The sequence below is a fragment of the Thalassophryne amazonica genome, chromosome 3 (assembly GCF_902500255.1).
Source record: "Thalassophryne amazonica chromosome 3, fThaAma1.1, whole genome shotgun sequence".
NCBI classification, from domain to species: Eukaryota; Metazoa; Chordata; class Actinopteri; order Batrachoidiformes; family Batrachoididae; genus Thalassophryne; species Thalassophryne amazonica.
In genome coordinates, this window is record NC_047105.1 from 78635075 (window position 1) to 78660354 (window position 25280).

Sequence of the window (25280 nt, forward strand, 5' to 3'; positions counted from 1 at the left end):
CCTTTAACAGTGGAATGTCCGCATAAACTCCTCATGCCGACTTCTTCTGAAACTTCTCTGTTCTCTGACGACGTCCTGGGTGAACAGAGCCTTAAATTAGGATGTTTTCAGCTCGAAACAGCCAGACGGACGCCACCTCCGACCGCGCCGATCCGCTTTGTGAGCTGTCCTTAAAGCGAAAGAAACTCCACAATCTCTCATCAGCCGTCTCGAATAGTGTCCACTCGGATATCCCTCACAGGTCCTGAAAAAATTTTGATAAAGCAATGCGCGCCGTTTCCAGCAGCGTCTCAGACAAAGGATTTAAGCCGAGAGGGCTGGACCAGTGCTCACTCAAAGCCTGCCCACAGGCGGATGACGTCACCGACACGCGTGAAAAAACTCACGCATGTGCACGAGGATTCAAGCATGTCTGGTGTAATCGCACGTGATTCAAATCCATATAGTTTTTTTTTTTTTTTTAATAAAACTGCCCGTTAGTTTTCTAATAGACCTCGTACATTAGCGCTAGTACTACTTTGTTACTGGGTTACAAAGTAAATTTTTTTTGAAGTTGAGAACTCATCAGAATGGTGAACTATTGTGTTTTGAAATGCCACAACCGCTCACAGGGTAAAACCATTTTTTGTACCGGAGTTCGAGTTTTGTATTTTCCTGCTGGGAAATGGCACCAAGCAGCTCAGACCACTGAGCTAACAAAGAGGAGTAGAAACATAGAAACAACACAGAAGTAAGTGTTATAATAAGTTGCTTTGTTGTGTTTAAAGTGGTTACAACAATGACATGTTTGTGTCTGACAGTGAGAAACAGAACGACTGGTGACCCATATTTGTGTGCACAAAGGTCTTCTAGTTACTCTTTTTAAAAATCTGCACCAAACCACATTTGACTTGAATGTAGGCATTGCGTGATTTATAATTCCAAAACGGTTCATATGTGTGTCTGTGCTGCTGACACTACAAATGATGTAGTCAGTTGGTGTTTTGGTGATGAAAACACTGTCCAAATCAACAAGTTGCTTATGTGGAGATTTTCATGTTCAACAAATCCTGAGAGGATCTCTCAGATTCTGTGACAGTGTCATCCTCAAATAGAGTGAAGACGTTGAGCAATGTGGTTTGCCATTACCACTCATTTGAAGTAGATTCAAAATGGTGTGAAATGTTAATTGAGTAACTCGCCTTCCTTAGTTGGCTTATGCAGTCATGAAGTCACTGGACAGAGGTGTTTGGTGATACCAATATCAAGAAAACAAACATCCAAGTCTTCAGAGTCCTGGTGCTTCCTGACTTACTGAATGGTTGTGTGACTTGGACAGTAACCTAGGGTGACCAAACATCCTGTTTTCCCAAGAGATGTCCTGCTTTCATGTCCAGTACTAGCAGTCTGGGATTTTTTTTTTTAGAAAGTGATAACAATGTCCTGATTTTCATTGTTTTTCAGTGGGCCATTAAGTTGGCCAGCATTCGGTGAGCTACTAATCGCCGGAACTATAGGCAGAATGGCAGAATAATTGGTGGAATGGTTGACAATCAGCAGAAAGGGTCCTTTTTAGGTCGGCATTAGATGCCCCAAACTCTTGACAGAACAGTGATGGAATGGCAGAAGGGGGCTTGTGTGGTGCCATCTAGTGTTCATGAGGGTAAATTTTGCAATATGGTGATCTGCTATTCTGGTGATTAGTGCTAAGTGGGACAGAAAAGAGATAAGGTTGTGCTTTGAACATGATGGGGGGAGGGGACTTGCTTTGTATGATAACATTTGATTACATTATCTTGAGATTGGTTATCAATATCTTGAGAGTAGGGGGCATAGTAAGGTGCTGTTCTGTCAATCATTTCATCAGTTGTATTATCATTCTGGTTCTGCCAACCGTTCTGGTTCCGCCAATTAGTACCTGCTGCCAACCGAGTATTATTTGAGTATCTCATTGCCGGGCCGAGTGTCCTGGTTTTTGGTACTCAAAATATGATCATCCTAGACTAACCAGTGACCTAAAGTGATGACTGGAAATAGGTCCGTTTGCAGGATCCTTGGGTACCACTGGAATGAGTTTATGTCAAACAATGGTTTAAATAGGGAGACTCGGATGAGTAGAATTTGTATTTTGCGGGAGGGTCATCTATGACAGTTTGTGCACGTGGCGCATTTCTCCGTGTATGAGCCAACATGCAGACGGCTCAGTGTTGAGGCCTCAAAAGGCTGGAAAAGGGGAAGTAGACACCCACGTTTTACCTAACTGCAGCAGGTAGATGGTTATTTTCAAGAGGCGGGGATGGACCGTTGTCTGTCTGGACGTTGCCATCCAGAACCCAAAGTGCTTCATCAGTATGCAGTAATGCACAATACCAACAAATCATCTCAGACCTGTATTGATTCATAACTCGTCTTTGAAAGGTCTGACATTAGCCAAGAGAAACAAATCCACTCTATTAGAATTTAATTAAATATTAATCTGACGTCTGACTCTGTGTGCTGTCCTCTAATCCCAGCCTCCTCATACTATAGACATAATCCTGTGCAACAAAAAAACACTGATTTGGGATTAAGGAGGACACCACCCCCTCCCTCACGCCATGCCTCCTTCCTCACATCCTAGGAGTGAATGACCAGATCAAATCGTATTACATCATTTAGGCCTGACGACACATGTGTTAGGAGTGGGGGTCGTGGTGGTAAGGAGACACCACAAATCGGACTCCCTGGTAAGGATAAATAGCATGGATGAATGCCAGCAGTGCACACGTACTTAGCAGACTACACAAAAACAAGAGCAGCCGACTGTGAGGTGAGGAGGACTGGCGAGCCCGATGGATTCCTCTGTAGGGCATGGCCACGCAACAAGAGGCCTGAAACCTCCCGAATGTCCCAGGGGGACGAGCCGCATCACTCTTCCTATGAGCTTTATGTACAACAAAGCCAGCCCAGATCTACGGAGGGTGATAAATTAGAGACAGGCAGAGAGCGCAAGGGACAGAACAAGAGAACGACGCAGACTGATGGTTGTTTATGGTTGCACGGCCCGCGTCGCTCCCTCCCTGTCATTTACTGGGCGCAGCTGAAAGAAGGTTATGGTGAAGGCAGATCACGTGTGCATGTGCGTGTGTATCTATTTCTGCAGTTGGGTTTATGTCTAGTCACAGAAATACTCTAAAATGCCTAAAACTGTATTCATTGTCACTCCACTGCAAAAGAAGAAAAGCTGAAAAACTTCCCAACTTAAGGCAACTAGCTCCACAGATTTACTGAATTTTCATTCTTAAGGATAATAGTTGGATCAGCTTTGGTTAATAAATTCACTCAAGTTCAGTTGATGTGAGTATTCTGACTTCATCACTTATATGCATATTTTCCAGCTCCAATCTATATAAACTTGAAAACTTATAGGATTTATGCATTCTTGGGTGATATTATTTGTGTCATAAGAGAGGGTGTGGCCTAAAGTGATTAACAGCCTATATCATCATTATGAGACAGCTTCTTTACCTCAGGCAAAATGGGCCAAAAAGAGACACTGAAAAGTGAAAAATTGCAAGATGCCACACATGATGGATTCTACAGAAATAGCTACGCTATTGAAGCATGATCACTGAACAATCAAATGTCTTGTTGCAATGAGTCAAAAGAGCAAAATGTGTGAAGAAAAAATGCAAATTAAATGCAAAAGACACAAAGAATTAAATGTGACACTACCAGGAACCAGTTCCTCTTGTGCCACTATATCCTAGAACTGAGATATATGTGGAATATCCAGAAGTACAATGTGTTCAGTGCTCAGAGGCATGGCCAAGGTAAGGAAGGCTTAAAACACGACCACCACTGAACAAGACTTACAAGTTGAAATGCCAAGACTGGGCCAAGAAATATCTGAAGACAGAGTTTTAGTAGGTATTAAGGATAGATGAAATGAAAATGACTCATGATGGACCAAATGGATGTGGATGGATGGACGACTAATGGACACAGCATCACTTCAAATCAGATTCCACCAAGGTGGAGGAGGGGTACTGATTCAAGATTCAAGATTCAAATAACTTTATTGATCCCTAAAAGGGCGATTCAACTGGTATGGACTCCTTTTTTAAGGATGAGCTAGTTGGATCTTTTGGGGTTGAAAATGGGCTTAAAATCAATTCCCAAACCAAGTATCAGTTTTTAGAAGATACTTTCTTCAAGCAGTGGCACACAAAAAAGTCTGCATCCTTCAATAAGTCTATGATTTTTATGCATGCATCCAACCACTCCACTGCTTGGACAGCCAGCAAAGGCCTCAAAGATGACAGAATAATGACATGGACTCCTTCCTTACTTGACTTAAACCCTATTAAGAACTTGTGGACCCTTCTTAAACATGAGATCAACAGTGAGGGAAAACAATACACCTCTCTGAACAGAATTTGGGAGGCTGTGATTGCTGCTGCATGAAAAGCTGATCTTGAAAGGATCAAGGAACTGACAGACTCCATCGATGGAAGACTCATGGCAATTGTTGAAAGGAAGGTGGTAATATTGGTCAATGAATACTTTTGAAGTATAAGAAGTGTTTATTTGTTCATTTTGAGTTATTTGTCATACTTACTCTTGTAAATACGAGGTCTGTTAGAAAAGTATCCGACCTTATTATTTTTTTCAAAAACCATATGGATTTGAATCACGTGTAATTGCGTCAGACAAGCTTGAACCCTCGTGCGCATGCGTGAGTTTTTCCACGCCTGTCGGTTGCGTCATTCGCCTGTGAGCAGGCTTTGAGTGAGGAGTGGTCCAGCCCCCTCGTCGTTTCATTGCCAGGAAATGGCTGAATGATTTGGGCTTTTTTTCCATCAGAATTTTTTCAGAAACTGTTAGAGACTGGCAGCTGGAAACCATTAGAAAAATTTATCTGGCTTTCGGTGAAAATGTTACGGGCTTGGTAGAGAATAAGGAGTGTTACTGTCACTTTAAGGACGGCCCCCAGCGGCTGTGGGGCGAGCCGCGCTCCGAAGCCGCCATCGACAGGCTGAACGACCATTTCATTTCTAAATGGATGACTGTCTGGATCCGTGACCATCGTGTGCCATTTCTCTGGTTATCACAAGAGCTGGACATCAACCATTTTCCGGCAGATTTCACTTTTAACAAGAGATTTTGTCATGGAAAGTCGAGCGGAGGCTTCGCGCGTCACGATGGATTCGCTACTGGAGCGAGACAAAACCACCTACATTTTGGTCTCACAGGACGGCTTAGAGATGGCGTTCAGACAGCTGTCGGTGGTTTTTCCATCGAGTGATTATCCAAGAAATTGTGGATGTGCCTGGACATGCCAGAACATGTCCCGTGAGGCTTCATCACGACGTTGCTTTGCGCCATGCGGCACTGCCGCAACGCGCGAAGCCTCCGCTCCTCTTTCCATGACAAAAACTCCTGTAACAGTGGAATGTGCCGTTCATTTCCAAACTGGACGCTGTGTTTTATCCGGGATGTCATCTGACTAGCACAGGAATTGTGAAAAGGCGTGGACATTAGCACTTTTTTGGCACATTGAGACAGACGTGCGGAGGAATTCTGCGCGTTGCAGCGGTGCCGCATGGCGCAAAGCAACGCCGTGATGAAGCCTTACGGGACATGTTCTGGCATGTCCAGGCACATCCACAATTTCTCAGATAATCACTCGATGGAAAAACCACCGACAGCTGTCTGAACGCCATCTCAAAGCCGTCCTGTGAGACCAAAACGGAGGTGGTTTTGTCTCTTCTCCAGTAACAAATCCATCGTGACGCGCAAAGCCTCCACTCGGCTTTCCATGACAAAATCTCTTGTTAAAAGTGAAATCTGCAGGAAAATGGTTGATGTCCAGCTCTTGTGATAACCAGAGAAATGGCAACACGATGGTCACGGATCCAGACAGCCATCCATTTAGAAATGAAATGGTCGTTCAGCCTGTCGATGGCGGCTTCGGAGCGCGGCGCGCCCCACAGCCGCTGGGGGCTTTCCTTAAAGCGACAGTAACACTCCTTATTCTCTGCCAAGCCCGTAACATTTTCACCGAAAGCCAGATAAATTTTTCTAATGGTTTCCAGCTGCCAGTCTCTAACAGTTTCTGAAAAAATTCTGATGGAAAAAAAGCCCAAATCATTCCGCCATTTCCTGGCAATGAAACAACAACGAGAGGGCTGGACCACTCCTCACTCAAAGCCTGCTCACAGGCGAATGACGCAACCGACAGGCGTGGAAAAACTCACGCATGCGCACAAGGGTTCAAGCTTGTCTGACGCAATCACACGTGATTCAAATCCATATGGTTTTTGAAAAAAATAATAAGGTCGGATACTTTTCTAATAGACCTCATAAGTCTTTTTGGCTTCTCCCTTTTTCACTTGGGGTCGTCACAGCAGGTCAGAGGTGGATCTGCATGTTGATTTTGCACAGGTGTTACACCAGATGCCCTTATCAATGCAGCTCCACATTACATGAATAAAGGCAGGGGTGGTCTTGAACTGGGAACCTTCTGCTCTGGAAACAAAAGCACTAACTGCTTGGCCACCACACTGCTCCGTTATACTCACTCACTTCATTTTTCCTTTAGTTATTCGAGGTTTATTAACATTTTGGATTTATTGAGAGCACTGTATTTGCTCAAGAATAGAATTAACCTTGAGGAACACATTTTCATCTGGCAGTAAAATGAGCGTTTGGTGATCAGATTACAGTCAGACAATGCTTCACCACATGAACTGGCCAATGTAAATTCACCCAAAATGCGTTGGATTACATATACAGAGCACTTTTTCCATCTGATGAAAATGATCAAAGTACTTTACACACATAACTCACATTCAGCCAATCAAAGTGCTCAAATGCACACTGGGTGCATCTTGGGAATTAAGGATCTTGCCCAAGGGACACCAGTGAGCATCCCATCTGACTGGTTTCAAACTGGTTCCCAGGTTGGGAACCCAGGCTCTAGACCATCAGCTCCCCTCGACTATTATGCATTGAGATCCGATCGACTAAACTACCTCCCGACACGGTTAGTGATGAATCAGTCAAAACCAAACTTGGTTTCAAAGTCAACACAGTTAAAACTTCATTCTTAAACATAACACGTACTACAACCGCAATTCCAAAGAAGTTGGGACATTGTGTAAAATGTAAATTAAAAACAGAATACAATGATTTGCAAATCCTCTTCAACCTATATTCAATTGAATACACCACAAAGACAAGATATTTAATGTTCAAACTGATAAACTTTATTGTTTTTGTGCAAATATTTGCTCATTTTGAAATGGATGCCTGCGACACATTTCAAAAAAGCTGGGACAGTGGTACGTTTATCACTGTGTTACATCACCTTTCCTTCTAACAACACTCAATGTTGTGAAAGTGCCGTGACACGGACACACAACAGGGGGCGGTAATGAACGGACAATGGATAAGCCAAAAGTAACAATTTAATGTTGTGAATCGCACAACGACGTACAGACAATAACAATATGGTGGACTGTCAATCATACACCAGGTGACGTGTGGGCAGGCTCGACGATAGAAGACGCCTGGCGAGAGAAGAGCCGGATCCCCACACAGCTTCCACCACCAACGGAGCTGAAGAACACCGGAGCCGCCAAGCCCTGCACCCCAGGTGGCCGCTGTCTTCAGCAGTCAGACCCGGTACTGCTGGCAGAAAACAGAGACAGTCCAGATGAGTGTGAGGTCGCACACTCAGTAATCCCACAGTCAGTGTTCAGTAAAGGAGGGAGAACCTCCACCTCCAATCACACACTCGTGCAGCTCCTGTCTAACCACTTATCTGGTTGGAGTGTGAAGCGAAGCCGTCGCTGATCACACCAAACGCCAATCCCACAGATAAGGACACACCACAGGAAAAACGGCTGCAAAGAAGTACAGATTATTACTCAATGTTTTGAGTCAGCAGAGAAAGTTACCTGAATGGTAGCTGATTTCTCGGCGAGGAGGTGGAGTCCGGCCTTTATGGTGATGGTGATGAGATGAATGAGTGACAGCTGGTGCTGAGGATGAGTGACAGCTGTCACTCCCAGTGGCTCCGGCGCCCTCTCGTGCTTGAAGCCTGCACTCCAAGCAGGGCGCCATCTGGTGGTGGTGGGCCAGCAGTACCTCCTCTTCAGCGGCCCACACAACAGGACCCCCCCCTCAACGGGCGCCTCCTGGCGCCCGACCAGGCTTGTCCGGGTGCCGGGCGTAGAATTCGGCCAGGAGTGCCGGGTCCAGGATGAAGCTCCTCTTCACCCAGGAGCGTTCTTCGGGTCCATATCCTTCCCAGTCCACCAAATACTGGAACCCCCGGCCCTTTCGACGAACGTCCAGGAGTCGGCGCACAGTCCAAGCCGGCTCCCCGTCGATGATCCGGGCAGGCGGCGGCGCCGGTCCGGGGGCACAGAGGGGAGAGGTGTGGCAGGATTTGAGTCTGGAGACATGGAATACTGGATGTATCCGCAGTGAAGCTGGCAGCTTCAGCTTCACTGCGGCTGGACTGAGGACCTTCACGATGGTGAAGGGTCCTATAAATCTGTCCTTCAGCTTCTGGGATTCCGTTTGCAGAGGTATGTCCTTTGTGGATTACCAAACCGCCTGCCCGGGCTGGCATGCAGGGGCCGGGGAACGCCAGCGGTCTGCATGGGCCTTAGCCCTCATCCGGGCTCTGAGCAGGGCAGAGCGGGCGGTACGCCACACCCGACGGCACTTCCTCAGATGGGCCTGGACCAAGGGCACCCCGACCTCTCCCTCCACTAGCGGAAACAATGGGGGCTGGTACCCCAAACACACCTCAAACGGGGAGAGGCCGGTGGCAGATGAAACTTGGCTATTATGAGCGTACTCGATCCAGGCCAGATGGTCACTCCAGGCCGTCGGGTGCGTGGAGGTCACGCAGCGGAGGGCCTGCTCCAGTTCCTGGTTCGTCCGCTCTGCCTGCCCGTTCGTCTGGGGGTGGTACCCAGACGAGAGACTGACGGTGGCCCGCAGTTCCCTGCAGAAACTCCTCCAGACCTGGGAGGAGAACTGAGGACCACGATCTGAGACAATGTCTTCTGGAATCCCATGCAGACGCACGATGTGGTGGACCAGGAGGTCTGCAGTCTCCTGGGCCGTCGGGAGCTTCGGGAGGGCCACGAAGTGGGCCGCCTTGGAGAACCGGTCCACTATCGTTAAGATGGTGGTGTTGCCCTGGGACGGCGGGAGGCCCGTGACAAAGTCCAGGCCGATATGAGACCAGGGGCGACGAGGCACAGGCAGAGGCTGGAGGAGGCCTTGGCCCTTGTGATGGTCGGCTTTGCCTGGACGGCTTCCATAGACGCCCACCAGAAGCGCTGCCGGACCACTGCCACGGTCCTTCACAACCCTGGGTGACAGGAGAGCTTGGAACCGTGACAGAAGTCAAGGACCGCAGCCCTGGCCTCTGGTGGGACGTACAGTTTGTCCTTCGGACCTGTCCCCGGGTCCGGGCTCTGTGTCAGGGCCTCCCGGACGGTCTTCTCCACGTCCCAGGTAAGGGTGGCCACGACAGTGGACTCGGGGATGATGGTTTCAGGGGGGTCTGACAGCTCGGTCTTGACCTCCTCTTCATGCACCCGGGACAGGGCGTCGGATCGTTGGTTCTTTGTCCCGGGGCGGTAGGTGATCCGGAAGTCAAAACGCCCAAAGAACAGCGACCAGCGGGCTTGCCTGGGGTTCAGACGCTTCGCGGTCCGGATGTACTCCAGGTTCCGATGGTCCGTGAAAACCGTAAATGGTACCGATGCTCCCTCCAACAGGTGTCTCCACTCCTCAAGAGCCTCCTTCACCGCAAGAGGTTCCCGATTGCCGACGTCATAGTTCCGTTCAGCTGGGGTCAACCTGCGGGAAAAGTAGGCACATGGATGGAGAACCTTATCGGACTCCCCGCTCTGGGATAGCACGGCTCCTATCCCTGAGTCAGAGGCATCCACTTCAACAACAAACTGGCGCTTGGGATCGGGCTGCACCAGAACCGGTGCAGTCGAGAGCCGGCGTTTCAACTCCCTAAACGCAGCTTCGCACCGATCCGACCAGGTGAAGGGGACTTTTGTGGAGGTCAGGGCTGTCAGGGGGCTAACTACCTGACTGTAGCCCTTGATGAACCTACCTGAATGGTAGCTGATTTCTCGGCGAGGAGGTGGAGTTGCAGTCCGGCCTTTATCTCGTGCTTGAAGCCCGCACTCCAAACAGGGCGCCATCTAGTGGTGGTGGGCCAGCAGTACCTCCTCTTCAGCGGCCCACACAACACTCAATAAGCATTTGGGAACTGAGGACACTAACTGTTGAAGCTTTGTAGGTGGAATTTTTTCCCATTCTTGCTTGATGTACGACTTCAGTTGTTCAACAGTCCGGGGTCTTTGTTGTCATATTTTGTGCTTCATAATGCGCCACACAATTTCAATGGGCGCCAGGTCTGGACTGCAGGCAGGCCAGTCTAGTACCCACACTCTTATTACGAAGCCACGCTGTTGTAACACGTGTGGCTTGGCATTGTCTTGCTGAAATAAGCAGGGACGTCCCTGAAAAAGACATTGGTTAAATGGCTGCATGTGTTGCTCCAAAACCTGGATGTACCTTTCAGCATTGATGATGCCATCACAGATGTGTAAGTTGCCCATGCCATGGGCACTAACACACCCCCATACCATCACAGATGCTGACTTTTGAACTTTGCACTGGTAACAATCTGGATGGTCTTTTTCCTCTTTTGTCCGGAGGACATGACGTCCATGATTTCCAAAAACAATTTGAAATGTGGACTCATCAGACCACAGCAGACTTTTCCACTTTGCATCTGTCCATTTCAAATGAGCTCAGGCCCAGAGAAGGCGGCGGCATTTCTGGATGTTGTTGATGTATGGCTTTCGCTTTGCATGGTAGAGTTTTAATTTGCACTTGTAGATGTAGCGACGAACTGTGTTAAAGTGGATATGACACCTAAAATGATGGTAATGAGGTGATGAGGTAAAACTGATATAAATATCAAAAATATACATACAGTATAGTAAGTTGAAAGTGGTTTTAATCATTATCACTGGGAAATAAAGTTTGTACAGCTTCTCAAAAGTGTGTTTCTTGAAAAGCGCGCTGGCAGCGTTCCATCAGCGGTCACGTGATGCCATGACATCACAGCGTGTAGAGTCCCATCTTTCTCTGTTAGATTGACAACAGGAACAGATAGACCTCAGCATGGACAGTGACGAGATCGAGAACTTTTCTGACTCCTCTTCAAGTGTGGATTATTTCTGTGAGGAAATTGAGACTGACTCGGATCCTGAGGATGTTGCAGCAGTGATTAGTCCCTACAGATTGGAGCTGTATCTTTCGGACGAACATTCAAACCAGGAGCATTCTGGCAGCGAAAATAATGCCAGCAGTGCTTATGGCAGAGGCGAAGCAGAGGCAAGAGACATGCCAATTACAATGGATTTTGAAAGGCTGCAGAATACGGAATGGTAAGGGAGGCTTTGATTTTTGTTGCTGCTGTTTATAACACTATAATTACAGCATTTTCGATTCTAGCGTCTGTTTACTACCTTTGTCATTTTTCCGGAGCCGCGATAGTGTAGCTACTACTTGCGGACCACCGTCATTACTTTCGAGTTTTTGCCATTTTCGAGTGCCTGGCATTACATTCATCCGTGTTTAGTTACGTTATTTTCATGAAAGAATAGGAAATAAACAGCGAAAGTTTCGAAAAAGATCGTCGAAAACAACAGTGAACATGCCGCCGCCGTGTTTACTACGTATTGCACTGATATTTTTACAAGTTCCTTGACCGTTTCAAGATTATTGTGAACATATTATTTGGGGTTGACATTTTAGGTGTTCCTGTGAGCGATGCGAGAACATGGAGACGGCAGAGGAAAGTGTCTGCTGTCGGGAACAAATGCGGGTGTGCGAGTGGAAGCCGGACATTTCGTGCATCGCACAACCCGCGGCTTTCGATCAATCTGCCTGGACTTGAAAAGGCTAAAACCTTTCGCCCTTGTGTTTGTGCAATATGCTGCGACACACTGATACGGTCTACACGCAAGCTGATACGGTCTACACGCAGTGAGGTATTTCAGGATGTGGTGCTTAGCGGGAAGCTGATTATGGGGTGTGCACATTTTTCAGTGGTGGGATGTTCAAATGTTGTATATAATGGGAGAACCGCGTCCATTTTCCCAGAAGGCTTAGGCTGACCGAATTATATAACCTTTGTTACATGTAATAAGACTATGTTGTCTTTATGTGTCATATCCACTTTAATTGGTTTTCTGAAGTGTTCCTGAGCCCACACGGTAAGATCTTTTACACAATGATGTTGGTTTTTAATGCAGTGCCGCCTGAGGGATCGAAGGTCACGGGCAATCAATGTTGGTTTTCGGCCTTGCCACTTACGTGTAAAAGGTTCTCCAGATTCTCTGAATCTTCTGATTATATTATGGACTGTAGATGATGGAATCCCTAAATTCCTGGCAATTGAACATTGAGAAACATTGTTCTTAAACTGTTGGACTATTTTTTTCATGCAGTTGTTCACAAAGTGGTGATCCTTGCCCCATCTTTGCTTGTGAACTGCTGAGCCTTTTGGGAATGCTCCTTTTATACCCAATCATGACACACCCATTTCCAATTAGGTGTTCTTTGAGCATTCATCAACTTTCCCAGACGTTTGTTGCCCCATCCCAACTTTTTTGAAATGTGTTGCAGGCATCCATTTCAAAATGAGCAAATATTTGCACAGAAACAATAAAGTTTATCAGTTTGAACATTAAATGTATTGTCTTTGTGGTGTTTTCAGTTGAATATAGGTTGAAGAGGATTTGCAAATCATTGTATTCTGTTTTTTATTTACATTTTACACAATGTCCCAACTTCATTGGAATTGGGGTTGTAAGTCAAAGACCACAATATCCATTATGACCAGCATTCTTCTACTTTGAAAATATAATATTCATAACCTTTTTTATGGCATTGTGTCAAGATGATCAATGAATTAATATTCAACTTTCATATGTAACACAACTGTATCTCATGGGCATTTCATGTTATAATCACGAAGAGTGATTTAGTCTGTTTGTAGTAGATTTTTGTGATCACGAACTGGGGGTGTGGACCCCGCCATGTGGTGTTTGGGTTATGGTCATGGTTATGGTTAGAGAATCCTTTTGCTGCAGCTCCCTGCTCAGGTCCTGCTTTGCTCGCATGCCCTGATCAGAGCAGGGCATGTGAGCGGAGCAGGACCCGAGCATGTAGATGCACACGCTCTTGGTCAGGGTTAGCATCTATGATTTTATATCTTGAGATTACCTCTTCGTTTCATGTTAGTAACGTTAGAATATTGTGTGTGTCATCCAGCCACACGGCACTGCAATTAATGTGTCATCTTATGAAAACAGTCCATTAAAGCAACACTTTTCATGACAGGAACATTTTAGCACCCCTTTAAAAACATAGTGCAAAAGCTAGTTTAATATGAGGATGAGTGCTGGCAACAGTAAAGTGCCACTTGCAGCCAAGTGATGAATGGCACACATGAGGCTTTGAGTTGTAAAGACATTAATGATGACTTCCTCTCTCTTTCTGTGTGTGTGTGTGTGTGTGTGTGTGAGAAATGCTCCAATCATCTCTGCTTTCGCTGTACTGCACGCTTGCTGATCGCACACTGAATCAGACAGTTCCGCAGTGCAGGACAAACTGTCTCTCCATTTTTGAGTTGTTCTTCTGTCTCCGTGCCTTCAGCCTGCCTCCCTCAGCCTCGCTCACACTGTTCTTTGCATACCTGTGTGCAATTTGTCATCTTTTCCCATTCTCTTTCCATTTCAGCTCTATTTCTGTTCTTCAGCCAAGTCACTCTTCGTCTGTCCCTTTCTTTTCATTCCTGTTCTCTGGTTTTATCTCACTTCCCTGCAGCGGTGACGTCCCTGTGTCGGAGTGCTGCTGACACAACACCAGCTCAGCAGCCGCATACACACAGAACATGCATGCATGAAGTGTGCACACGCAACCACTCTTCAAGCTTGTGTGTGTGTATGCAATCCACACACAGGTGTGCAAGTGAAAGGTATCTGAGCAGCTCGCTTTTCTACCAAGTGCCAATCTATCAGTTATGTTGCTGCACAAATACATAACAGCACAGCAACACTTTAAAGGAAAAATCAGCAGAAAAATGTTTTTGGATACTGCACACACATTATTCCCATTTCTGTCAGAGGTGTTCCCTCATGAAGTGCTCTGATGATGCCTGTCAATGAAATATCAGCTCTAAATGGCAAACATCTGAAGAGATGGTTGAGATCTCACACAGCTGACATCATTCTCACCTCATCAAAGCGTCTGATGAGTCCTCAGTGGACGGGAACACTGTCACCCTCTCCATTCTCCTTATCTTTTTTTGTTCCACATTCGTACGGGGCGTTGTTCGGAGGTCATGTGGCCCAAGGTTGAGCATTTTGGGTGTCTTGTTCACAGACACTTCAGCACTCAGCTGCGAATGTCTGTGACTGGATGGCTGCTGTACCAAATTAGTCACAGTCACGCAACCAAAACTATCATCAAATACAGTAGTGTTCAGAATAATAGTAGTGCTATGTGACTAAAAAGATTAATCCAGGTTTTGAGTATATTTCTTATTGTTACATGGGAAACAAGGTACCAGTAGATTCAGTAGATTCTCACAAATCCAACAAGACCAAGCATTCATGATATGCACACTCTTAAGGCTATGAAATTGGGCTATTAGTAAAAAAAAAAGTAGAAAAGGGGGTGTTCACAATCATAGTAGTGTGGCATTCAGTCAGTGAGTTCTGTTGCGTGGGCCGCCAGAAGAGGAGGTACTGCTGGCCCACCACCAGAGGGCGCCCTGCCTGAAGTGCGGGCTTCAGGCACGAGGGGGCGCTGCCGCCACGGACACAGCCGGGGGTGACAGCTGTCACTCATTATCTCCTGACAGCTGTCACTCATTCATGCTGCATCATCTCACTCCATAAAACCCGGACGTCATCTCCACCTCATCGCCGAGATATCGTCAAACCGTTCAGGTAGTATTCTCAGCCTTGAAAGTGAACTGTGTATCAGTCTGAACTCGTTTTTGCAGCTGCTTTCCTGTGGTGTTCCGTGTCTGTGAGACCGGCGTTCGGTGTGTCCAGCAACGGCTCCGCTGCACACCTCTACCAGATAAGTGGGTAGCCTGTCCACACGTCACCCTTGTGATTGACTGTCTGTTAAATTTCACATTCCTCTGTGTTGTGCTCATTCACAACAGTAAGTGTTCATATTTGACTCTTTCATTGTCCGTTCATTTGCGCCCCCTGTTGTGGGTCCGTGTCACTACACTTTCCCCAACAAGTTTGTCAGTTTTATGGCTCAAACAGGTGTGAATCAGGTGTCCCCTATTTAAGGATGAGGCCAGCACCTGTTGAACATGCTTTACTCTTTGGGACGTTCAAGACATTGTTCAGAAGAACAGTGTAGTTTGATTAAAAAGTTGATTGGAGAGGGGAAAACCTATACGCAGGTGTAAAAAATTATAGGCTGTTCATCTACAATGGACAAAAAAAAAAAAAACAGAGATGTGTGGAAGAAAACAGAAAACAACCATCAAAATGGATAGAATAACCAGAATGGCAAAGGCTCACCCATTGATCAGCTCCAGGATGATCAAAGACAGTCTGGAGTTACCTGTAAGTGCTGTGACAGTTAGAAGACGCCTGTGTGAAGCTAATTTATTTGCAAGAATCCCCCGCAAAGTCCCTCTGTTAAATAAAAGACGTGTGCAGAAGAGGTTACAATTTGCCAAAGAACTACAACTCAACTGGCCTAATGAGAAATGGAGGAATATTTTGTGGACTGATGAGAGTAAAACTGTTCTTTTTGGGTCCAAGGGCCGCAGACAGTTTGCGACCCCCAAACTCTGAATTCAAACCACAGTTCACAGTGAAGACAGTGAAGCATAGAGGTGCAAGCATCATGATATGGGCATGTTTCTCCTACTATGGTGTTGGGCCTATATATCGCATACCAGGTATCATAGATCAGTTTGGATATGTCAAAATACTTGAAGGTCATGTTGCCTTATGCTGAAGAGGACATGCTCTTGAAATGGGTGTTTCAACAAGAAAATGACCCCAAGCACACTAGTAAACAAGCAAAATCTTGGTTCCAAACCAAGAAAGTTAATGCCTCACAGATGTGAAGAAATCATGAAAAACTGTGGTTATACAACTAAATACTAGTTTAGTGATTCACAGGATTGCTAAAAAAAGCAGTTTGAACATAATAGTTTTGAGTCTGTAGCGTCAACAGCAGATGCTACTATTATTGTGAACACCCCCTTTTCTACTTTTTTTTTTTTTACTATTAGCCCAATTTCATAGCCTTAAGAGTGTGCATATCATGAATGCTTGGTCTTGTTGGATTTGTGAGAATCTACTCAATCTACTGGTACCTTGTTTCCCATGTAACAATAAGAAATATACTCAAAACCTGGATTAATCTTTTTAGTCACATAGCACTACTATTCTGAACACTACTATATTTACCTCTGCCAAGGAGATTACGTATTTGTTACTATTCATGTGTTAGTTATGTACTTGATTACTTAGTAAGGATATCTTAAAATGACAACAAAATCAGTGATGTTGGATACGTGATCTTTAGGGCCTCTTCACACATAGTGCGAAGTTTGGATGAAGTGCACACTTAGTGCGCATGTGGAATTTTGTGCAAACCGTGTAATGTTGTCCCTGTCTCCAACGCCTCCTACACCTGTTGCTACAACTATTTGCGCAAACCCATCACACCCTCTTGCGGCAGGTGTCGGCCAAATTCCAGGTGACACGCACGAACATCTAACACCGCTTGCATGGCACTTAGAAAATGTGTGGCCATTCGCACTGTCATCACGAAAACAGACTGCAGACAATCACATTTGTACTCACAGATAAATTTGTCTAAGTCCCAGATGAGTGTGGCTTTGGTGTGTGCGCTGAGATGACAGGAGGTGTGTCCTCCCACTGAAGCGGCTGTGGAAATCTGTGGATCTGGACAGTTCAGCTGGACACCACGTACTGTGTTTGGACAGACATGGACAAACAACTGCCCACTGTGACGTACGTGTGTCTGTTTGCTGTTATCAAGTGGACATAGATAAAAACATATATCACTGTGGCGACGTGCTGCAGCGAGCGAGAGCGCACATGGACAGGCTGCTCCCAGGTTGAAACGGACCATCAGATCAGAACACGCACCAGGTGATCTCACTGTCACCCACGTGAGCTCTGTTCCACATGACATGGTGTCCTGCAGCGTGCCATTCACAAGATGCGCGCACAGCGGGTTGGAGACGCGCCGGCAGATGTGGACATGAATGAGACGAGTGAACTCCTTCTCATTCATGTCATTTCGTGACTGTATGTCTGTGATAATGGGTAATTTACAGAGGAACAGACGGATCATATTTGTATTGCTTGCTTGATAAATGATAAAGTGTTTTTTTTTTTTTTGTAATACTTCCATGTCCTTCCTGATATGAGGCAGATTCCCACAGCTTTCAAAGAACAGGTCTGTAGCTCAGTGGTAAAGTCTCTGACTGGCAATCAGAGCTTTTGGACAGCGCAGGTTGACGTCCAGTGGGTCGTACATTTTTGTTTCGTTTTTTTCACATAAGCGGCACGATGTGGTCCCACAGGTACCAGGTGGTTTTATTTTTTATTTCTTCCACATACAGTGAGGAAAATAAGTATTTGAACACCCTGCGATTTTACAAGTTCCCCCACTTACAAATCATGGAGGGGTCTGAAATTTTCATCTTAGGTGCATGTCCACTGTGAGAGACATAATCTAAAAAAAAACAAAATCCAGAAATCACAATGTATGATTTTTTTTAAAATAATTTTTTTGTATGTTACTGCTGCAAATAAGTATTTGAACACCTGCCAATCAGCAATAATTCTGTCTCTGACAGACCTGTTAATTTTTCTTTAAGAAGCCCTCTTATTCTGCACTCTTTACCTGTATTAATTGCACCTGTTTAAACTTGTTACCTGTATAAAAGACACCTGTTCACACACTCAATCAATCACACTCCAACCTGTCCACCATAGCCAAGACCAAAGAGCTGTCTAAGGACACCAGGGACAAAACTGTAGACCTGCACAAGGCTGGGATGGACTACAGGACAACAGGCAAGCAGCTTGGTAGAAGACAACAACTGTTATGATTATTTATTAGAAAGTGGAAGAAACACAAGATGACTGTCAATCTCCCTTGGTCTGGGATTCCATGCAAGATCTCACTTTGTGGGCTGAGGATGATTCTGAGAAAGCTCAGAACTACAGAAGAGGACCTGGTCAATGACCTGAAGAGAGCAGGGACCACAGTCACAAAGATTACATTAGTAACACACGATGCTGTCATGGTTTAAAATCCTGCAGGGCAGCAAGGTCCCCCTGCTCAAGCCAGCACATGTCCAGGCCTGTTTGAAGTTCACCAGTGACCATCTGGATGATCCAGAGGAGGCATGGGAGAAGGTCATGTGGTCAAATGAGCCCAGAATAGAGCTTTTTGGAATAAACTCCACTTACCATGTTTAGAGGATGAGAACAACCCCAAAAAAAACCATCCCAACTGTGAAGCATGGGGGTGGAAACATCATACTCTGGGGGTGCTTTTCAGTGAGCGGGTCGTGATCTAATATATAAGGCTGACCGTGTGTGTGTGTTCGTGCACTTATGCTTTCAACCTAAGGGCCCCAGTGACCTCCTCCTTGATGCCCGGATCAGGAATTGAGAAGGTTTCGGAAAGTAATGGCATTGATAGGCAGAATCTATCATATCAAAATGAATAAAATGTTATGTCATCCGTCCCTATTGGGGAGGAATTTCCAATCATATTGTTCCATGTTTCTAGGCCCTACTTTATCCTGCCTTTGATTTATGGTTGGGCGGCATAGTGGATTAGTGGTTAGCACTGTTGCCTCACAGTAAGAAGGTCCTAGGATTGTTTCTCACCTGATCCTTTTTGTGCGGAGTTTGCGTGTTCTCCCCATGTTCCTATGCAACTGTATCTCATGGGCATTTCATGTTATAATCACGAAGAGTGATTTAGTCTGTTTAGTCTCTGGGTGCTCCGGCTTTCTCCCACTTCCAAAGACATGCAGGTTCGGTGTATTGTTGAGTCTAAATTGAATGTGTTTATCTGGCTATATGTGGCCCTGTGATGGACTGGTGGCCTGTCCAGGGTGCACCCCACCAGTAGCCCAATGACTGCCGGGGTATAGACTCCAGCTACTCCGTGACCCTTAATTAGACTAAGCAGGTATACAAAATGAATGAATGATTTATGATCCTGATTGAATTAGTCCTCATTACAAGATCCCAGATCAGGCCCTCGACATTAAAAGCATAACCAGCTTGTTGATGTTCAAAGATCAAACATCAACAATCAGACTCAAAGATCAGGATCAAAGGTCTGCAATCAGCTCTAAAACTATTAGAAAATCAATCAAAGAATGTCAACAAAGAAGTAAACAGGCGGCTGTTGTACTGTCAGAGGTATGTGTTCTGAGTGATCTTGTAATTTGGATACATGATAAACGTGATTCCCTTCCCGCAGAAGCGGCTTTAGAAGTTGCTCAGGGAGGACAAAGTGAGACTTCACATTAAGTTTTTCGGGTCATGTCTGTGGAGAAAAAGTGCTTGGTCATGTCTTTCCCTCCCATATGTGCATTCTTTTGTGTACAAAAACACAAACCAGTATGTCAGTCACCCAAAAAGGTCAAAGATATGTACACAGATATAACTGTGATGTCATAAAGCTGGTTCTTGAAATGCACAGAACAAAAGTTTAACTGGCAATGCTTACAAAATAAAATTAATCATGTGTAGATCTCTTTCAAATTTTACTCAACTCTCTGATCCCAAAACCATCTCCCCAATAAGCTGTGTCATAAAGCTGTCCCTGGAGTCTTGAGATATCAAGGCACACATCCAACACACAAGTAACCAGCCAGACAGGTGTGGTCACATAACCTTAAACCTCTTCTTCCAGTCAGCGAAGGTTAAAAACAAAAACTAACAGGAGGGCCCTCAGACAAAACAGAAACTCACCAGACTCAAAAGATGTTTCTGTTGTCATAAAGAATGTTGTTTGGAAAATGTCCTGTCAGATGATGTTAAAATACAATTTTTAAAGCAGCTCTGGCCCTGTTCCAAAATTTCATAAACTCATCCGTCTCCCAGCAACTGTCAGTCCAAGGGTGCCGAAAGAATAATGAATGCACAAAAACAATAATAAAAAAAAAGAGTGTCTCAAGGCACGTTACTAGTGGTCACACTTTCAGCCCTGTGTATTCCATGTTTGTGTGCCTGTTAAAAAATAATGTTGATGATTTTGGGTAAACTAAGGACAAAGTCATTTGATTTTGGAAAAAAAAAAATCATTTAAAAGCCAAGGTCAAAATTTGGGCTCAACAATGGGGAATATTTAGAACAAGGAATTGGTTAAAGACATACCTATGATTACTACATAACTCTCAAAGTCCTATCACCTTTGTAACTGTCACACAAAATTTGACTCAAGGTCAAAACTGTTTAACTCAAACAATTCAGAGCCATTATGGATTAGAGATGGTGGAAAGATCGTGTGTTTGTTGAGGATAATATGGGTCAGTTCTGTCCAAAATTGAATGTCAAGACCACACAGTCTAGCAGCAACACTGAATCATAAAGAAATAATTTGCATGAATAAGTGTGTGTGTTGCACATTCTCAGTGCCCCTTCCTGATACCTAATAATTTTGGATGACAACTGTCACTCACCATGTTATCCATGACTTTAAACCTCCTGTTATACCTGCAGATGTACCGCATCATCCACACATACTGCACAAACTTTGATGATCTACAATGAGATATATCAGTGGTTCTCAAATTGGACCTCAAGTACCTGAGCTACACATTTTCCATCTCTTCCTGATCTGCCACAAGCTGGTTACTTCATTCATGTGTCTGTTGTTACTTGATTGGTTGCACACCCTAATGAAGTAATCAGCTTGTGAAGGACAGGCAAAGATGGAAAATGTGTAGGTTACAAGTCGTTTTATTTTAACGTCTTTCACTGGACCATCAACTTATATTTCAAAGCAACTTATATATAGGAAAAATATGGCATTATCATCTATGACCACAAGATGCCACTGTATACATGTGTGACATGCGCCTGTATACTGATCTGAAAGAAGTACTGTGATGCACCGTCTAGAACAAAAGGTGACAGTAATGACCAATTAAGCTGGATGTCAACTGCAGCAAAACAAGAAGCTGCTCTGAATGACCAGGACACACTGGAAATGAGACAATTCATGTTCTCAAACTGTATTTTTTTTAATAAAGCAAGGGAGTAAACTCATCTTCAAACTTGTGTGTCACATACTTTCCAACAACAAAGTGTAATAAATTCTTTATGGAAACAGACTTTTTTGGGATTACATTTATGTTCAAAGATAAATATCTGATAGTAAGTCCCTTTGGCTGCTCCCTTGTTTGCACTCGGGTCGCCACAGCAAATCCAAGGTGACGATCCACTTTGATCTTCCACAAAGACCCACTTCCTGACGCAAGTCCACATTACATGGAGAAATGTAGCAGGGATGGGATTTGAACCCGGAACCTTCTGCACTGAAATCAAGCGCATTAACCACTTGGCCACCACCCGTGCCCAAAGGTAAATATCTGATGCGGCTTAACATCTAAATTCCTTGGTTGGAACTTACTAGACATGCTGACTTGCTAATTTTATAAACGTCACTTTTTTTAAGTGGTGGACCTTTCAGTTACTCATGTCACGCAAGTCCAAAACCAGCTGTTTCAAGCAAAAATGTGGACGACAGTGTAACATCAGCCTGCACAGCGGCAGAACTGTTGCACTTTGGTAATGTTTAAACTAAACCCACATGACACCTAACAGTAAAAAAAATAAATTAATTAATTAAAAAAATTAACAAAAAAAAAAAAAAAAAGAAGAGAGAGATTTAAATCAGACTGACGGCTCCGGGATGCATTCAGCATCTTTTTGGTGGACTTACTTCGACACCTCAGTGCTCGTGCTGTGATCTGACGGCTACAAAAGTCACACCAGTCCTGTGTGACAGGGCAGGTTTCGAACCGGTGTCCTTCGCCTCTTTCGGTCCTGACCCGGGGGTCCGCCTCCGGTGGGAATATGGACCAGGCTTCCCGCCGGGGAGGCTCGATGCGGGCCAGCCTGACCACGCCGGTCCGGCCCTGCGTCAGTCTCTGCAGCGGCAGAGCCTCGTCACTGATTCCCGACCTTCTGGTCCGACCGTTCCGGTTGCACACACAGTCCACGTTGCTGTCGCACGGTGCCGGGCTACGTGGCGCAGCAGGACCGACCGGAGCTCCGCGTCCGGCAGCGGACATCATCGCGCCTCCTGCGGCCGCCATGCGCCCCGCTGTCACCACCGCCGGCGCGCCGCAGTCACCGGAGCTCCCTGACCTCTGCCGAGGCATCACCTTCTCTCGGGAGCTTTTCCTCGTCAGGCTGATTTTCTTGCCTGGCAGTTTGAAGAGCAGCAGCTGCGGTTCCGAGTCCAGCCTGTGTGGACCGGGCTGCTGGCCCACCACGCTCACAGACGCCATTATTTTGTGCTGCTTTTTGACGTGCGACTGGTGGCTTTACGCTCCGTGCGCAGCATGTAAACTCCACTCGCGCCCGGACCAGCGTGTTGTAAGTGACGTGATCAACGGACAGCATATAAACCATCGGCTGCTGGTCTTAAAGTGACAGCGTGGAACACCTCGTCCGACCGCTTTGGACTCCAAGAAAACACTAAAAGGACAAGTTCACTTTCGTTTGTTCAACACTGCTCATATTTCTGATAATCAAGACTGCAGCGCTACAACACTGACATTTACGTCATAAAGAGTTCATTTTCCAAAAATTGATGAAAAGTACATTCGTGTCACCAGAAAACCTCGTTTTTCTGAAGATTACAATTGCACAGCGTAGTTGCAATTAACAATTATATATTAAATATTTTTCTGGTGATATTTCTATAGTTACCTGCAATAACAATGTGAGCCAACTTCAAAGATTGGTGCAGGACTGATCAGGGGTGGGAATTAGTATTTTAATCAACACTGATTAAATATCTACTCTGATTAGCAGTGATTCTTTATGGACTGTTAAGTCTGGATTAGTTTTTTTGTGTGTGTGTTGGAAAACATCTACAGTGAGGGAAATAAGTATTTGATCCACTGTCAATTTTGCAAGTTTTCCCACCTGCAAAGAATAGAGAGATCTGTAATTTTTTATCATAGGTACACTTCAACTGTGAGAGACAGAATCTAAAAAACAAAAAAACAAAAAAAAAAACAAAATAAAACAGTAAATCACATTGATTTTTAAATAATTAATTTGTATTTCTATAAAACAGACCTTAATATTTGGCACAGAAACCTTTGTTTGCAGTTCCAGAGGTCAGATGCTTCCTGTAGTTCTTGACCAAGTTTTCACACACTGCAGCAGGGATTTTGGTCCACTCCTCCATACAGATCCTGGCTGTGTGTTTGGGGTCATTGTCATGTTGGAAGACCCAGCCACGACCCATCTTCAATACTCTTACAGGGAGAAGTAGGTTGTTTGCCAAAATCTCACGATAAATGACCCCATCCATCCTGTCTCCTTTGCAGAAAAGCACCCCCAAAAATGATGTTTCCACCCCCATGCTTCACGGTTGGGATGGTTTTCTTGGGGTTGTTCTTATCCTTCAATCACAGCGAGTGGAGTTGATTCCAAAAAGCTCTATTTTGGTCTCATCTGACCACATGACTTTTTCCCATGTTTCCTCTGGATCATCCAGATGGTCACCGGTGAACTTCAAACGGGCCTGGACATGTGCTGGCTTGAGCAGGGGGACCTTGTGTGCCCTGCAGGATTTTAAACCATGACTGTGTACACAGTACTATAATCACCAGTGTAAAACTAACACCGACAGTGTTAAATTAACACGGCAAGTGTACATATGGTCCTACTTTGGCCAGAGTGGGACCATATGTACACTCTGTGTTAACAGTAGTGATTTTACTGTGTAGTGTGTTACTAATGTAATCTTTGTGACTGATCCGAGCTCTCTTCAGGTCATTGACCAGGTCCTCCTCTGTAGTTCTGAGCTTTCTCAGAATCAGCCTTACCCCACAAAGTGAGATCGACAGTCATCTTGTGTTTCTTCCACTTTCTAATAAATAATCGTAACAGTTGTTGTCTTCTACCAAGCTGCTTGCCTGTTGTCCTGTAGTCCCTCCCAGCCTTGTGCAGGTCTACAGTTTTGTCCCTGGTGTCCTTAGACAGCTCTTTGGTCTTGGCTATGGTGGACAGGTTGGAGTGTGATTGATTGAGTGTGTGAACAGGTGTCTTTTACACAGGTAACAAGTTTAAACAGGTGCAATTAATACAGGTAAAGAGTGCAGAATAAGAGGGCTTCTTAAAGAAAATTTAACAGGTCTGTCAGAGACAGAATTATTGCTGATTGGCAGGTGTTCAAATACTTATTAGCAGCAGTAACATACAAAAAAATTATTTAAAAAAAAATCATACATTGTGATTTCCGGATTTTGTTTTTTTTTAGATTATGTCTCTCACAGTGGACATGAACCTAAGATGAAAATTTCAGACCCCTCCATGATTTCTAAGTGGGAGAACTTGCAAAATCGCAGGGTGTTCAAATACTTATTTTCCTCACTATATATATATATATATATATATATATATACATACATATATATATACACACACACATACATACATATATATAATGTCTTATCTTTCTTATGTCTTATTATTTATTATAATATATATATCCTTTTTTCTTGAGGTGCTTGGGTGGGTAGGGAGAGTTCTCATGGGATAAAAAAAGCTTTTCAACCTACCATCCCTGGTTCTCAAGACCAGGCACCTAAGTGGCTCCATTCTATTCTTTTCTACTCTCCCATTTTACTCTTCCTTTTTAGATATACCTTTGTATACTGGCATAGTTCCACCTTAGAATTGGAATATATAATATATAAGATATACCTTACTGAGTTTTCATGTACATACCTCCCACTCAGATGGCCACTGTCATAATGTTGGCCATTATGACATCAAGGAGGTCATGTTTTCACCTATTTATGAGTTTGTTTGTCAGCAGATTTAGTTTTCAACCAGTTTTCACTAAAGGCAATGGAAGCATTGATGGCTCCACATTTTTTTTAAACAGATGTTAATTTG

General features: G+C 44.7%; 1 protein-coding gene across 2 annotated transcripts in view; it reads right to left on the minus strand.

The window, feature by feature from the left end:
• Nucleotides 1-22790, minus strand: part of rassf5 (Ras association domain family member 5) — a 113658-nt gene extending 90868 nt beyond the window's left edge. Inside the window, exon 1 of one of the 2 annotated variants that reach the window (XM_034166915.1) lies at nucleotides 22081-22790. In XM_034166915.1, coding sequence (XP_034022806.1) covers nucleotides 22081-22651 — 571 coding nt within the window. In that variant the 5' untranslated portion in view covers nucleotides 22652-22790. Of the gene's footprint in view, nucleotides 1-13780; nucleotides 13824-22080 lie in introns of those variants that run through there. The other variant, XM_034166917.1, reaches the window with a different exon arrangement.
• Nucleotides 22791-25280: the final 2490 nt, after the last annotated feature.